Raw genomic sequence first — 16,486 nt, 5'->3', positions numbered from 1 at the left:
CTCCTGACACTGAAGTTATCTCTGTATACCAAAGCACCGTTATTTTTAATTCGCTTACTAGAGCAATGCTTTGCTGCTTTTCTTCTCCACTTAGAGCTTATTTTCCCATGCATCAACCTGAAAGGAAGAGGTACAAATGACTTGGCAACAAAGCAAGCAAAGATGTTGAAAACAGTAACAGCAGCAAAAGCATTCTTCACGAGCATCTTCTGCAGTTTGACATTCCTGTGTCTGTTCAGACACTGCCCACGTGATTGTGGTGTTACTTCAGATTCTTTTCAGTAGAGTCAGTCAAGACTGTGTTGAAAATGAAATGAAAAATCCAGTCATGAAAATAGAAGCATGGCGTAGATGACAGGGTAAATGGGAGCTCACCTGAAAAGAGAAACTTACAGGTCTTTATGTTTCAGAGTATGACTATTTCAGGCTAGCCTGATACACAGATCTCTTCTGCGCTGGCCTTCCAGTGAAATGTAGTGGATATATAAGTTCTTGTATACATCAAAAGGCACTTAGGGTCTACTGAGCAGATTTCACAGTTACTGTAAGACTTGAAATTCTTTTTTGAAAAAAAAAAAATCTACTAGGGTTCGGTGGGTCATTTTGGGGGTTTCTGTATGCATGTATCTCGGTGAATTCTGCCCTGGATTTTCTAAGTAGATCTGGTATTCACTGTGGAAGTACCAAAACGGTAATTCTTCCAGTGGAGTTTTTATAATATAGCAGCAGTATTTGAGTACACTTCCTTACATGGTCGGTTTTCAGCATAAAACCTGCCTTAGAAATTTCAGACAAAGATGCTGGCATCCTTTGAAAAGCCCAGAGGACATATTTTCTGGGATACAGAAGAGCTATTGGTATTTAGTGATGTTGTGTGGGTTCTGCCTGTTGAAGAGCTGCTTCTTCAAAACTGTGGATGAACCTTCCCAGTTCTTTATTTCATTCTGTTTCAGTGTGTGAACTTCATTGCTGCTTGGTTTGGGTTGTGGTGGTTTTTTTCAAGGATAGCAATATAGTGTGGTGGTATTCTATCTAAAAAAAACTCCAGCAACTTGGTAGCTTTATCAAATGTTGCAGCACAGCATTTGCTAGAAGTTAATAATGCCAATGTCTTCTCTGTGCATCTGGCTGGCAACCTGGTGTTTCATATCCTTAATACCTATGTTATCCGTGAATTGGAGTGAGAATGAACCATGCAGTTAGGTTTATACCAGAATCACCTTCTGTGTTTAGAGGTGGGCTGTTGCAGAAGGGGAGTTTGTGCTTCGCATACAGAATGCATTTCCTAGGTTTAATTTATGTTTGTTTCTTTGGTAGGATTTTTCCAGTTAAAGATGTACCGGCAGAGCCTGAAGCTCTTACACACTGGTTATATCAACGGTTCATTGAAAAGGAGGATCTCTTGACACATTTCTATGAAACAGGTAGGATGATATCTGGCAAAGAGAACTGTGCTTTGTTAATGTCTTTTCTTGCAAGGATCTCAAGATGCTTGAAGAACATGTGTGCATTCTTCACACAAATGTGGTAGATATAATTAGTACTGCTTTTTATGTGGCAAAGTATGATAAAAATTATCTAGGAAAGGTAAATTACTCAGATAACGTTAGAATGGGGTAGTGTTTGGAAGCTGGCACATTCAAAACAGATCTAAGGAAATCCTCCTTTTTTCTGCAATAACATACAGTTCAGCTGTGAAACTTGCTGCCATGGGCTTTAATTGAGTGGAATAATTCAGCAAGATGCAAAGAGGTAGTGAACATTTGCATACATAGTAATAGTATTCAGAGCTTACGTTAAGTTTGGAGACGATATAAAACCTTCAGGGTTTCGAATGAGCAAGTTCTTGACTAAAAGGGATTAAGTAAGACTGTTACGGCAGGTTATTTTATCTGCTTAGTGTGGCTGTTTAGCATGTTCCTCTGGCACTTGCACTGTTAGAGAAAACTGACGTAAGTAGTCTGCAGGCCTAATCCAAAACCATAGTCCTCTTCTGTTTCCTGCTAAGTGAAACAGAGATGTGCTATGATTGGAAGGATCTGTAAGAATTACACAGCAGAAAGTCTCTGGAGTCTTGACCTGCAGCCCTGTGCTGGCCCCCTTGCTGCGAGGTACTGAGGATCGCTTCTATCGTGATACACTTTCTATGTTAATGGATCAGAGGAATCTAAATAAACTTGGGCATTAATAACATTACCAAAGGGATACTGGCAAGGATGTGATTTAAAATACCAGGTAAATACTTTGAAACTATAGCTGGAGAAGTGTTTCCTCAAGGCATTTTTTCCCCATCCAGTTGATCCTGAACTATGTGCCCTCCAGCAGGGGGGTGTGGGCGTGTGTCAGAATACGAAATGGAAGAATTCATCAACCTAAAAAAGAAAATCAAGACAGGAAAAGATAGTTTTATTTCAATGTACAGGAAAGGAAGTTTATCAAACAGACTGAGTAGGAAGACTCCAGAAATGATGCAATTTGTCTCTGAAGAAAAATAATCTCTTCATTAACAAGTATCACAGTTGTTGAGGGGGGACGGGGGATATTCCGTCACCCAAACCAACTGAGGTTAATATTCCAGAGTGGCTATGTTTAACAAAGACACTACTTCTATTAGATGATTTATTGCAAACACTGCTTTGATTTGATTGTGAGTGCTTAATTTATCGTTTGTAGTTCTTAAAAAGATTAACAGACTTCTTTAACAACCCAAAGATGTATTTTGTTTTATGAAATACGGCTGTCACTCTGCCATCGTTGATGGCAAAAGTCAGACCCTGCTGTATGTATCACATCCAAATGTGTATAGTGGACTTCATTAGCCAAATAACTTTGTGAATCTGTTTAAAACTGCAAGTGTAGTCTATAGGAGGTAAAGAATTCTTGTTATTGAGACATTATTACACAAATACTATTAAAATAAGTCATACCCAAAAAATCTAACTAGTCCAGAATTTCAGAGAGCATAATGAAAATAATCAGATTTGTTCACAGAAATGTGCTTCCAAAATAGGATAATTGTTTATAATTTGCCAGTGTAATCAGTATGAATTAATAAGATGTTTTAAATGTAAATGCTATGACATAGGCATGTGCCTTACTAGGCATAAATTAGCACAATTTAAAGCTACCACCATTTATGCCGGTTGAGATCTTGCTGGCGTTGCTTTTGTTGGCTTACTGCAGAAATGGTGTTACAGTTTTTGGAACGCCCCTGGAAAAGTCCTGAGGCCTAACGTGAGGGGAATCACTGAAGGTGCTCAAGAGTGAGCTTTGTATTGACATGTTACGTTGCCTCAAGTTGGTGGGGTTTTAAGACTTAGGGCTGTCTCAGCATTTTGATTTTTATGGGGTTTTTTAGTTTTGTGGGTTGGTTTGTGGCTTTTTTTAAAATACACGCTACTTAGGAACTTGTCTCACTTCACAAAGCTAGAGTAACACAATATGTGAAAAGTTATGATATGTTAAAATGATAGGTTAAAAGTTCAAAAGTTAAAAGTTGCATTGGCAACGTCATTGGTAGGAATACAATCTTTTGGCATATTTTTGTTTGGGAAGAGGAAGAAACAAAGCCTAAGACACCTTTTTCCTTTTTGCTGTATTCCTAAGTGTTAAGAACTTTAATTGATCTGGGAAAAACCTGTAATATTAGACCTCTTAAAAAGAAAAGTATCTCCCTAAAATCTGAATATGAAACTGTCCCATCCTTTCTTACAGGTGCAGTTTACACATTTCATTTATAAAATTTAAACCATTTACAGTTAATATCTGTATGAATAAGCAGTACAGACTCCTATTTTAGCAGCTAGTAAAAAGCTCATGTTGGCAAGTTCATGATTTCTCTGAAGTCTTCAGCAAGATAACCTTGAACACTGCAGTAACACAAATGATTACATTCAGCAGGACAAAAGCACATGGAGACTATTTAAAAAAAAAACAACCCCAAACTGTAAACTAGGAGCTTATCAGCTGGAAATAAGTAATTTTATACTGAAGTCGTCATGCTCCTCATTCACTCTGATCGTAAGCCAGCTGGTGATGTCACTAAGAAAGTAAGCCATGTCATCGTACGGGGCAACAGAAGAGGGTTTTCACTAGTGCTGTGGAAATACTTTTCTTTGTATCAAATCTGAAACCTCATCTGGAAATTCTGTGTTCAGGTCCATCATCCCAGTTCAAGAAACACCAGCTGAACTGGGAAGAGGGACAGATAACAGGTGCTAAGGTGATTAAGGGGAAGGAGTTGTTCCTGTGAAGGACAGCTAAAAGTGCTTGGCTTGTGTCAGCTAGGGAAGTAAAGGATTGTTTTCCCTGAAAGATATGAGTTGGGGTGGGGGAGAGACAGTTGCTATCTGTACCAAGGAAAAAAGGAAGTTATTTAAACCAAAGGGCAGTGTTGGTACAGAAAACCAAATGGGCCATGGAAGAACAAGTGTAGTGTAGAGCAGACAAATGGAAGCTTAGCAGTGAGAATTACTGGGGAATAAATGGTGCTGCAAATCTGCCCATGTGTGAAAATGCATATGGGGAAAGGAGGATGGGACTTATCAAGGGGTTTTTTAGGGTTTGGTTGTTTGGGTTTTTTTAAAGTTGCATTTGGGTTTGGTGTTGTTTTTTTGTTTTTTTTTAATTTAAGAGCATTCATACAGGAAAAAAGGCTTTGTCTTAAATGCTTGTGCAATTCCTCCAGTGATTGCAAATATGAAGTGTGGAGATCAGTTGCTGATGGTATCTAATTGCCTAAATTGTGTGGGTTTTAAGATTAAAAATTGACACTGCTATATTGTTACTCTTTGAATCATTCATCTCTTGTTCTTGTATGAGTAGCTGTGATTCCATAATGCTGCAGCAAGTACATCATCTCTGGTATCTTTAGAGTTTTTATATCCACTGTTCAGGATTAACAACAACAAAAGTGGTTCGTATCGTTTAAGCTTTGTGCATCTCAGTAAAATTTAACGCAAATTATTTAGTATGCTGATGTAAATATATGCAAACAATTTGCTTATCATAAAACTGATGCATTCACAAGATACATTTAATTTAGTGTTGTAGGTCAGAAAATGTCAAAATAGGAAAAAGTGAACTTTTTTAATTGTCAGCTGTTATCTCCTGCCAGTCTCTTGTCTAAACAGGCGTTTCAGTAAAATCTTTCTGGAAAACTGTGTGGCAAATCACAATGCTTCCTGAGGCTATATGACTGGCTGGCCAATGAATGTTCAAACAACATAAGGAAACTGTTGTTTAAAAAAAAAAATAAATGTGTGTATATTTATATTTTCAAGAGGAACCTTGAGAATATATGTGTGTTGCTGCTTCACGGTATAGAAAACCATTACCAAGCAACTGTGAAGTTTAATATGGAATCCATTCAATTTTATCATACAGATGCTACTAAAATTTCAAAAATTACACAGAAAACTTACTTGACAGTTGGTTCTCCCTGCAAAAGTTGACTACAGTGAGGACAGCTGCTTTTAAGGAATGAAATGAAAATTATTCTTAATAATTATAAGGGCTTTTGTTTGGATTTTTTTTATATTTTCTTGAAGGTAACTGATACTGCTGGAGAATTTTTTGAAAGTTTAAATAGCACAGAAGTAACCAACTAATTGTTTGTGGGCATGGGACAAACAGTGATGGTAAGGAATCGTGCGTTAGGCTATCGTTCCTGCTTCAGAAGCATTAAATGCATTTTCTTTTCTCTTTTAGGAGCTTTTCCTCCACTGCAGGGTCAAACAAAAGCTATTTCTCGGGAGATGACCCTCAGTAACCTGTGGCTAGTTGGCATACAATCACTTGCATTTTTGTCAGGCGGTATGTGGTACTGTATCTTTCAGTATTTTTATCATTGCCTATTTTAAAAGTGGAATGGGACCTGAGGACACAGTGGGAATCCAGGCTCTTGCAAATGAGTATCATGTTGTATGTGCAAATGTGAATATTCAAGAGTAAAGGAAAATACTGGACAGACTCTTGCCTCTCTTTGGGGAATTTTAAGCTCCACTAAAAGTGAAGATCAGTAACGTAGTGACCTGATGATGTATTATTTTAAGAATTGTCTGTATTTTTGAAAATGTATACTCTCACCCACACTTAAGCAAATTCAGCATTTGGACAAAAGGTGCAATTGTACAACCACCGTAGAAGAATGTCTGTGACAAGAAAGCTCTGTCACCGCAAGTATTTCTTGGCATTGTAGTTAGAGCTCAGAAAATTCAGCAACTTGTCTCTTCAGTAGTCTGTACAGCATTGGTGTGGTAGAGATTCCTCATTTGCACAACTTGTACTTTATTGCAACTCATTGTGCTGGAGTCAAAGATACTCAGCAGAGCTGGTGGTGGTATCTTTGTGGCTACGCAGTCAGCAGTTGTTGTATTAGACACATTGATCTAAAACCAAGACCCAAATAAGATCCAGCGTCAAGTGTGTTTTGTGAGGATCCAGTCCTCAAAAAAGCATTGCAGCAGCAGCGTGTGATTAAAAGCTATCCACATTTGATGAATCAGCCCATCCCTGCTGTGGTCTTACCACCAGCTCCCTGAATTCCATGTGCTACCAGTATCTCATATTATGAGAAAACTTGGAAAATACAAAGTCACTTGGTTAATTTTCCCTTTTTGTTCAGAATGCATCTTAATGATCATTATCAGTTTTGAAAATGCACTTTTAAAGGTGAAAATACAGTGAAGGAAAGGCATAAAACTTCGGGAATAGAGGAAACCTTTATTTGTCACGCGTTGGAAGGCAGAGCAATTCTAGCTGTTTCTGAAGGTCTGCTGGTGCTGCTGGTGATTTTTAGCCACCTTTGTATTTTGTATACTGCAGTCCAACCAAGGTGACCTTTGAGTGGTTTATAGAGGCCTTTTTCTCCCCGCTAGTTGCAACCGCGCTAAATATACTTGTGGGAGAGTTTAAATAATTCAATGCCAATCATCTTAATGTTTTGCTAAGGAGTAATAGAAGAAAAACTAGTTTTTTAAAAATTAAAAATAGGTATAATTGCTATCATAAATCCATAGGAAGATACTACTGCAAAAAAAAAAAAAAGGTAAATACTCCAAGTAACTACATGGAGGGCAGTATTAATTAGCTCACCACTGTGCTGAAATCTTACTGGAAGAAAGATGAGTTGAATTGAAGGGCAAACTGGAACAGAAGACACGTTAGGATGCTTTTGAAAGGATGCCTATGATGTATGGCCGTACTTCTGGCAGGTCTAGTTGGCATTATGTTCATGTGATTATATACAGATTTGAGAGAGCTGTTCCTAAAATAAAACTAATCTCTCTAAATACAAGCAGGATAGCCAGAACTTCAAATGTTGGCACACTGCCTTTTACAGAGTAATTTTACTGAGAACAAAGTAAGCCCTCAGTAGTTTTGGCTCTGAGTTAGCAGTATTGATCCCCCTGCTCTCCCGCTTCTGCCACATGAATCACAGTGGGTGGTGTGCAGAATATAAAAGCTAGCCCGTGTTCCTTTTGCAGGGGGAGCTGAGAGCATACTAAAATACAAAGCAATGCCAATTTCCCTGGCTTAATGGAAAAATACCTGGTCAAATATGCCGCCCCTGCCTCCCCTAAAGCAGTAGTTTTATCCTAAGGTAGCTCAGTGGGGATGGTTGCAAAATGATACCCCATAGTAAGTTCCCCTGAACCGAGTCCCCTCATTGACTGGGAAGAATCACTGCAGCTGCCAGGGAAAGGGCAGTGTTTGCCTACAGCTTCATGTTTTCAATAAGACACCGTTTCCAAATCCCAACTCTTTACACCCAGTCACACACCGCACCTGAATTCTGGTATAATGTAAAATCAGTTTAAAGAAAGGTATGCCCTGAAAGGGAGGCAGTCTTGGGAGTATTTTTTTTTTCCTGTTGCTCTTGCTAAAGTACAGCTGATGGAATGAATGTATTTAATCTGCCATTTTACAGGAGGGTGTTGGGACAGCTCAGCGCCGTTACCAAAAGTGGTTATGTGTGCTGCATGTGGGCGTAAATGGACTCTCAACACTGCAAATTGCAGATGGCAAGCTACTTATTTCTGTCCTCTACTAGGTGGTTTGATCAGAACCCCAGAGATGCCCATAGTACAGCTGGTTTTATTTTGAGCTAGGACAGACTGGAGTGATATAAAAAGGGAAGTTTATATAAGCAGATTGCACAGCAGTAGCTCACATCAGGAGATTGTTCTTTATAGACCCTGTGAACTCCGTGTAAGAGCACACTGTTTTTTCAAATGCAGTATTTTTTTTTCCAGTGGATTGCAGTCAATAGTGAGTGTTCACATGCTGCCTAAAGAAATTAGTAATGCGCAATAATGTTTCAGATAATCATTTGATTTATCTGGTCCTGTTCATTTTCAGTTTATTCCTCTGTAGTTCTTTTACTATCGTGAGCCATTTGTTTTCAAGCACTGATTGTTGTTTCGATAGGTGAGTAAGTAGTATTAGGTCTTGGGCTTCTTTCCTGCCTGCACTGGAAAATGTGAAGAGTGCCTGGCGTTGTGTCTCCTTACGGCTGAGTTGCTGTAGATGACAGTGGAATGAAACCATTGTCAGGAAACTCCAAAGTACCCTCCCGGCATGAACTTGGATGCTGCTTCATGAAAGAGAATAAATTGGATAAAAGAAGTTTTTCTATTAAGGGAAAAGCACAAAATGGATACAACATAGAGGAGATTCTGTGCTAATAATACCGTTATTGGTCAAGACTGTTTGGAGCTTAGCAGGCAAGTGTGTAAAACATCAGTTCCTGTCGGTCGCAGTTCAGTCCTACCTTCTGGCAGTTGGCTCGTGTCACAGATGTAGTGGGCATTTTGCTGAGCCATCCATGGGCTTCCTCTTCTGAAGCATTCAAAATGCATTTGGTAGAAAACGGTGTTAATGAAGCCTACATTTGATCACAAAATGGTTAATTAATGTATGTTTGACTTTATATTAGGGGGAAATATAATGGAAGAATGTATAAAGTGTTAAAGAATGAAAAATTCACAGAAAAAATGCTGTTGCACACAGAAGTGAGAACACAGCGATTTAAGCCTATTGTGAATAAAGATGGTTCTCTGCCAGGGTTGCACACAAAACATCTGTACGTTTCTATGTTTAATTGTTCATAAACAAGTTGTTACATTTTGAGTCGATGTAAGTCCTAATGGTATAGCGTTGCTGCTCTTCAAAGCCCATGACATGAGGAGTGTCTGCTCCTTCACAACGAGCAGCGTTTTCTTCAGTGCCCGTTGGTGAGCGCGCTTTCCTTACAGGTTCTCGTGTATTCTACATACGGTTCTATCAAGTATTGCAGTAACGATGTCTCTTGCAGGAGGGATTTTTTTTTTTTTAAGCTGCTCTCACCAGATTTTGAAAAGCACTATTTCAGCTTAACCTGCATGCTGGAAAATTACAAGCTTCCTTCTCACTCCTGCAGCCCCAGCATCAAAAGAAGATGCATCTTATTGCAGTAAAAATACAATGATCACTGTGGTACTGTTCATTGTTCAATTGTTTTGCAAATGATGTAACTTTTTTTGTCTGACACTGCCGTAAAGTGCTGTTCACTTTTTTCACCTGTTTGTACAAGATAATACAGATACCGATCACTGTGTGTGACAGGACTCAACTGCTCCGCTTTGCCTTGACATAAAATTTTGGGACCAAAGGTACTTCAAACTGGGATTTCCAAATCATGAGTCCGGGGTTGGGTGCGTTCTCCTGATAGGCAGCTGGAGATTTTGTGGTGATCTGATACAGTCACACAAAATAATTACACATCTGGGGACTGTATCGTTTGGAAATAATGGAGCCATATGAAATAAAAGGTTATTTTTCAAAATTGCGTATTTGATAGTTTTTACACTTTTTTAAAAAGAACAACAATTGGAAGAGCAAAATTGAAACCGTTCTCTGGTTTAAAATGTCGGCATACATTATGAACACTTCAGAGCAGCTTTTTTTTTTTTTTCTGTGAAAACTGTAGACTACCTGGCTGTGATACAAAACAAATCTTTAAAAGGATTCTATGCATTTTAAAATTAAACCTTTTATTTTAAAATTGGATGAGGTAATTATTCATTGAACAACTGTCCTATTAAAGTTCCTTAAAATTACTCTACAATGGTGTTCATTCTGTATGACAAAAATTGGTTTTCTTGATACCAGTTATTTTCACCTCCGATTCTCTCCTTTCCTTCTGTGTTACCTGCATTTTTGGTTTGTGTGATAAAATGGATGCAGAAGCCTTTTGTGATTTTGCAAAGGGCTGGTTGTGTTTGGAATTCTCTTATTGAATTTGTTCTCATTGGATTTTTTTTAATCAGATCTTTCCAGCACCCAAGATATCTTTCAGAAATGTACACAGAAACCAGAAGCAGCATTTCTCTACAGAGGTTATTAGGTGTCTTTCCCCATTTTTTTTATTTTTTTTTTTGGTGTGTGGCAAAAATAAAGCTGTTTGGTTTTTTTCAGGATTATTTAATGTGCTTCTAATCCTTAATAGATGAGATGTTTTTTCTTTGATGGTTGTATTTATCGTGCTTATATCTATTAGATACACAATCTCTATTGTGCTTACCATAGACACAACTAATAGTGAAATAATGCTTTGTTTCGTGATACAGCTGCAGTGTTAATTTGTGATAGATAACATTGCTTATTGGAGTGTTCATGAGGAAAGGCACAGAAACTAACGTTTCTATGCCAGAAGTGGTACGGGGAGGAGCGAAGCAGTAGGGAGGAAGGGGGAAAGTAGCTTCTGCAGCACTTGCTCCCTCCAGCACCCGCTGGAAACTGCTGGTGCTCAGGCTGCAGTTTCTCTGCAGGTCACTGCTTAGCAATGAGTCTCCTGAAGTGTCAGGGCCGAGGGCATGCCACGGGCAGAACCCGGGCCATCGACCCCGGATTGCCGCCATCCTAGAAAGATGTGAATGCAAACCTTTTGCGATCAAGGCTGTAGTCATTTTGTAGATACGTATATTTTTGAACAGAGTGGTCTGTTTTTAAACAACTTCAGCTAGGCAAAGCAATATCAAGTGGAACAGTGCGCCCGTCATTCTGTGGCCCTGGCATCTCTCGCTAGCGATAGCTCTTTAGCTCCGTGTTGCCTTTCATGTTAACTGCTGGTGCGTAATATTGCAATATATAACAAAGAAAAAAAGAACTCCTTGGAGCATAGTAAGACATCTTGCACAATTTCCAAAACAGCACCATGGTTGTAGTTATGTCTACCTCTTGGTTTCCCTTCTGGGTTTTGTCTTGGTTTGTCTGTGTGGTGTTTTTCTGTGAGGGGTGAGGGGAATCGGGGAGTGGGAGGGAGAAAGTGGGAGGGAAGACTTGAAATCTGAATATTAAGACACTGGGGGGGGATCCAGTGCTTACCAGCCGTGTTGTCATATTGAAAAAGCCATTGTTTTTAATTCCTGCCTAGTACAAAATGTTTGTTTTAAAAAAATCCTTCCTGCCGGAAAGAAAAATGTATTTTTAAAAAGAAAAGACATCCCTCTTTTGGCTATGAGAATGTCAGCTGTATGAGTTGTGACCATATCATGACATGCTGATCAGATATAAATAAATTTTTATCTCTCAGGACTCTATCTTGTATTTTTACTCTTCTGGTCATGGTCAGAAGTTTTCTGAAAGGATGCTCTGCATATTTTAATATCAGTAATTTCAGCTGAGGCAGCAAATAAAAAACTTACGTGAATGTAACGTGCGCTTACTCCAGTTTACAAAGAAATGTTCCTTCTTGATTGAAAAAATTCACCCTGTGAAATGTACTGAAAGGCTTGCCGCAGGTTAGCTCAGGGCCCAGGGGAACTGCTGCTGTTCGGTTCCAGTTCCAGGTATTTCTCTCCCTCCTCCTCCTCCTGCCTCTTTGAGAGCTGCTGTGAGCTTCAGCTATACCATAACGTAGCACACTTAGCCCGTGGGCACGTGGGAGAGAGTACGTAACTTCCAGGCTGATTGTAAACGGGTGGCTTCTTTTGGAAGAAGCAGCAGTGTAGTGGGCAGAGCTGTAAGAATGGGGTTGGCAGCGGACTGGGGGTCTGAAGCGTAGGCAAAAACGGGCACCACAAGGTGGTCAGGTGTGTTACGTGCTGTGGTCACCTTTTCTTTCCTTCCAAGATCACAGTATCTTTCTGAAAAAAAGGCTTTCTTGTTAAATACTTACAGATTCTAGCTATATAAAGATATTAAACTTCCAGTATGTCCTTAGGTTCTCTGTGGAATAAGGAAGAGGTCTCTTCAGTCAGTTGTCCTTTCTAATGTCAGTCTGGTTTTGTACCAAATTAGCCAGTTGGTTTGATTAAGACTTCTCCATGAAGTTGGAGAAGCGATACATCAGGAAATTCAGAGCAGCTAGTGCTAGCATCTAGTGCAGCTGAAGAAAGGCTGCTTATGTTTTTACTTTAAAAAAAAAAAATTGTAGAATTTGTAAGTGATGCTATTGCACAAGTATTAAAGGGTGACAAGAACAGATAATTGATCTATGAGTATTAAAGATGGCAAGGAGCTCACTGGATTTTTAAGTTTACCTTGGAAAATTTGGGAAAGTCCAAAAACGTGGACATTGTGACAAGTATAAGTAAGATCAAACTCGAGGCCTATGCAATAAGCTAAGGTCAGTACGGCCTGTGGGCATGGCCTTGGGAAAAAGCAACAATGGTTTTGCTAAACAAAATGACGGATCTAAACTTGAGATGGCAAGTGCAGCCAACTACAGTATGACAGAATATAGCTCATACTTTGTAATCTCACTTGAGAATCTGAAGGAGAGAAACTAGGAAAGGTCAGTTTAGACTATATTGCTTTTGAAAAGAAAATTTTCCATTTGCAGTTAACTAGTATAATTCTGCAGATCTGTTTCACAATGGACAATATTTTCATAAATGATATTATTCTACCGATTTGTTATTTATGAGGACAAGTCACTGAGTACTCCACATCACTTTGTAAAGGGTGTGTTTGACAGTAAGCAGAAGGAAGGTCATCTAGCCACAATAGATGTCTATCAGGAAGATAAATGATCCCAGAAGACAGTGGCACTGAAAAGAGTTTAGAGACTGGCACCTGATGTCTGCATATGAGTTTCCATTGTAAATAAATACTTATAAATAAATAAATGGGCAGATCTGACCCTTTGAGCAGATCATGCCCAGTAAAAGCAGAGGGTGGTAGGAGTTTGGTCTGCAGCATTAGTGAGACCATATATTGCATATTGACTCAAAATGGCTCTGCAAGATGGAAAAGTTGATGAACTAGCCTTTCCCTCCCCAGAGTGTCCTTGTTTCTAGGCTAGGCACAGATGGCTGGCTGGCGAGTTGAAATGAATGCAGCCCAGCCCCTTAGTACGGTTTTCCTCACCTCCGAGGGGTGGCTGGCTGCTCACTGCTCCTCCTGGCTGTCATGTCTTTGGTGAAACTGCACACTCCCTGCTCTGAGTGAGCTATGGCGCTTTAACTCATCGGCCTGCCACACCTTGGGCCTTCTTTTCTTTTCCCTTGCCCCATAATTTTGCCTGTTTTTTAGGGAAGAATCATTGTCCTTAATCCACTGGCTCTCCCCTCAGAAGCAGCAGACTCCATCGCACAGGGGGTTAGAAGCTGGAACTTTGGGTTTAGATGCAACAACGTTAAACACTCCTGCTCAGTAACTTCAGTCACACCCGCACCTACCACCAACACGTCCAGTCAGCAAGCCTGTTTCCTTCTTTTCTTGCACACACCTTTTCTGAGGAGGTGGTGATAGGTACAGCAGCACTGTGAACCCCCCAGCCTGCCAGAGCTTTCTCCCAAGGTGAAGCTGCTGGATATTCTTCTCACTCCACACTTTTGAAAACACTGAAGATGCTTTTGTGGTTGTTCTTGTTGTGTTCCCTTATGCCTGTGTTTTTCTTAGGCCGACACATTGCATCTTAACTCATCGGCAAGTATGTGAAGGGTAGAAGGCTAGACCGAGTAGATAAGGGCTGTCCTGCACCTGTATCTTGAAGTGCACAGGATGTTACGCATCCTTCTGAACAAGAAGGAACACTCCCTCCACTGGACAAGAAGGTGATTTTCCTGCATTGAAAATGCCAAACATAAAATCTGTAGAACAGACCCAATGGCTTGGCATGGGGCGGGGCAGACGGGGTTGCTGCTGCTTTGAGTAAATACTCCCTCACAGCTGGTAGAAGCAGTGGAACATTTTACGTGCTGTGCTCTGCTCTGTCACACCACAGCCAATGGCTTACGGGGCCTGTGCGTGACAGACACAATTGTAAGAGCCTTCAGAGCTGAACCTCATATACTATAATTAGGGTGGGGTTGTTTTCCTAGGAAGTTTCTTAGACAAAACTGATGACAAAAGTAAGTATAAATATTATCTTAATAGACCAGTAGAGTCCTAAAACTAATTGCCCACAAGCCTGCAGTAATAGTTGCTGAAACAGCATCGATGAACTACTGCTGGATTATTTTTTGGCAACTAAATTTCCTCCCGCTTCTGTTTATTCCAATACTGCGTATTGATTCCATTGTCACTGAAAGTTGTAGCTGATGGGTTTTCTTACTCCAGCCATTGCCCTGTGGTGATACTCGTGAGGCGTGCTATGTGTTTTATGTTTACACTGAAGCTGTTAGCCAGCATTCGGAACAGTAGTATGTTTTGCAGACAGCTAAGTATTTGCTAAGTGGACAGAACATGAATGGGATGACAGTCTCCAAAGGTTGGCTGTAACACCTACTACTGTGTTCCCCTTACACAAGTCTCTCAGTCGTGCTAAGAGAAGGATCTAGATCAAGACTGATTTTTAGCATTAGCTGTTGAATAAACTTACACACACACACATGAAGCTATACCACCCCACCCTCTAAAAGACTCCAGACAGAGCCATTTAAAGTTATAAAGGTAATCTGGAAAAACTTATTTAAGTGAAAGAATAAAGTCTAGTCTGCTTAGTTTATCCAAAGGTGAGTAAAATACAATTCTGTTATGTACAAGTACTCAGCAGGTGCTGTCAGTCATGGACTGCAGTCTGGAAGAAAAGATTTAAGATGCAGCAATTCAGTGCAAAATCTAGCCAGGTTCAGAAAGAGGAAGGCAGGGAAAGCTCCACCTTGGGTATGTGCTCAGTTCTCCATCCCTCAAGTCTTGAAATCAAAACTGTTGTCTTAAATATTTTATTACAGAGCTGAAATAGAAGTAGGTACTGTTTAGCCTAATTACAGTGGGAGGTTGCGACCTACATTATGCAGGTAACTAGACTAGGTAATTGTCATGATGGTTTCTGGCCTGCAAGTCTATGAAACTTGCAATTTTATTAGTAGATAGATGGCCAATTATTTTTTTAGGCTTGTAACTTCTCAACACAATGTTTCTGTTTTCTACTTCAGGCTTGCGAAGACCCTGATTCTGCAAGAAACAGCAACAAATACAGTACTAATGTTTCAGCCTACTCAATAATTTTCATATTTGGAGTTACTATTAAAATGCTTTCCTTTATTACATAAACACAGATGACTGGAGCTAGAGAATGAGGCCCCAGAGATGTCTGAGCCATTATCCTCACACCCAGAATAGCCAGAACAAGTGCCTCAGGGAAAATTGTAAGGATCCCTGGAGTGGATGAGCATCGAGTAACCTTGCTATATATAGGAATTTTCTTCCGAACCCTTCCATTAGAAGCTGGATTATGTCCTGGCCCGCTGAAATTTATATCCCTATGTTGTTTTTCTTTTAGTTTGCTTCCTCAGTATTGGGTTTGTTTTGTTGTTCTGATATTTTTTTGAGCTTGGGGAGGTCAATGAGTCCTGCAGGCCACTTACAAGCACTTTCAAAAGTCCACTTTGTTTCAGAAAAAGCTTAACTTGTTAGAAATGTTCTGGTTTTGCATTGGTTGTTCCTTCCCTCTTGTGTTATGAGGAGGTTTAAACAAAAAAATCCCTGATGTAGCTTTTTTTTCTCTACTTTTCCTGGGTTTATATACCTCTGTCAGCCTACCACAACTGAGGCTTTCTCTGAACTATTTAAATGTCTGGTCTCATTCTGGTAGATCCATCACCTGCATAGTTAAGTTCCTTCTGCTTTTTATTATAACATTCAGAGAATTGATTGTCCTATCAGTATAATTTATTTAAATACAGCTTGATGGTGAGAGGATTAGATTTATTAATGGATTTACCATTAGTGATTTCCTGACTCCAGTGAAACGTGTATAAATCAAGCAGTAAATACGTTAGCAGCTGCAGCAGAAAAAAATCTTCTGCCATTAGTTTTTAATTTCCTGCACAAAAATACACACATTTAATTTTATTGCATAGTGAAGACGACTGAAAAGATGAAGCTGTTCCATAAGGTAAAGTGAGCTAATGGGGAATCTACTTTCTTCATCCTAGTCTCTCTGTCTTCAGAAAGCAAAGCAAAAACCACTCAAATGAAGTTAAGTTTAATAAGCCTCTGCTGGTATCCCCCTGAAATCTTGGAGACCCGAGCAGTTGTTTATAGAAACCCATGT

At 39.6% G+C, this 16,486-nt stretch overlaps 1 protein-coding gene across 3 annotated transcripts in view; it reads left to right on the top strand.

Moving 5' to 3' along the window:
* LPGAT1 (lysophosphatidylglycerol acyltransferase 1) overlaps positions 1-11,577 on the top strand; it is a 67,160-nt gene extending 55,583 nt beyond the window's left edge. For all 3 annotated transcript variants that reach the window (XM_040611764.1, XM_040611763.1, XM_040611765.1), the window contains 2 exons: positions 1,318-1,424; positions 5,710-11,577. In XM_040611764.1, coding sequence (XP_040467698.1) covers positions 1,318-1,424; positions 5,710-5,861 — 259 coding nt within the window. In that variant the 3' untranslated portion in view covers positions 5,862-11,577. The remainder of the gene's footprint in view (positions 1-1,317; positions 1,425-5,709) is intronic.
* Positions 11,578-16,486: the final 4,909 nt, after the last annotated feature.

This window comes from Falco naumanni, chromosome 12 (genome assembly GCF_017639655.2).
Source record: "Falco naumanni isolate bFalNau1 chromosome 12, bFalNau1.pat, whole genome shotgun sequence".
NCBI lineage: Eukaryota > Metazoa > Chordata > Aves > Falconiformes > Falconidae > Falco > Falco naumanni.
This window is presented reverse-complemented; position numbering and strand designations above follow the sequence as displayed.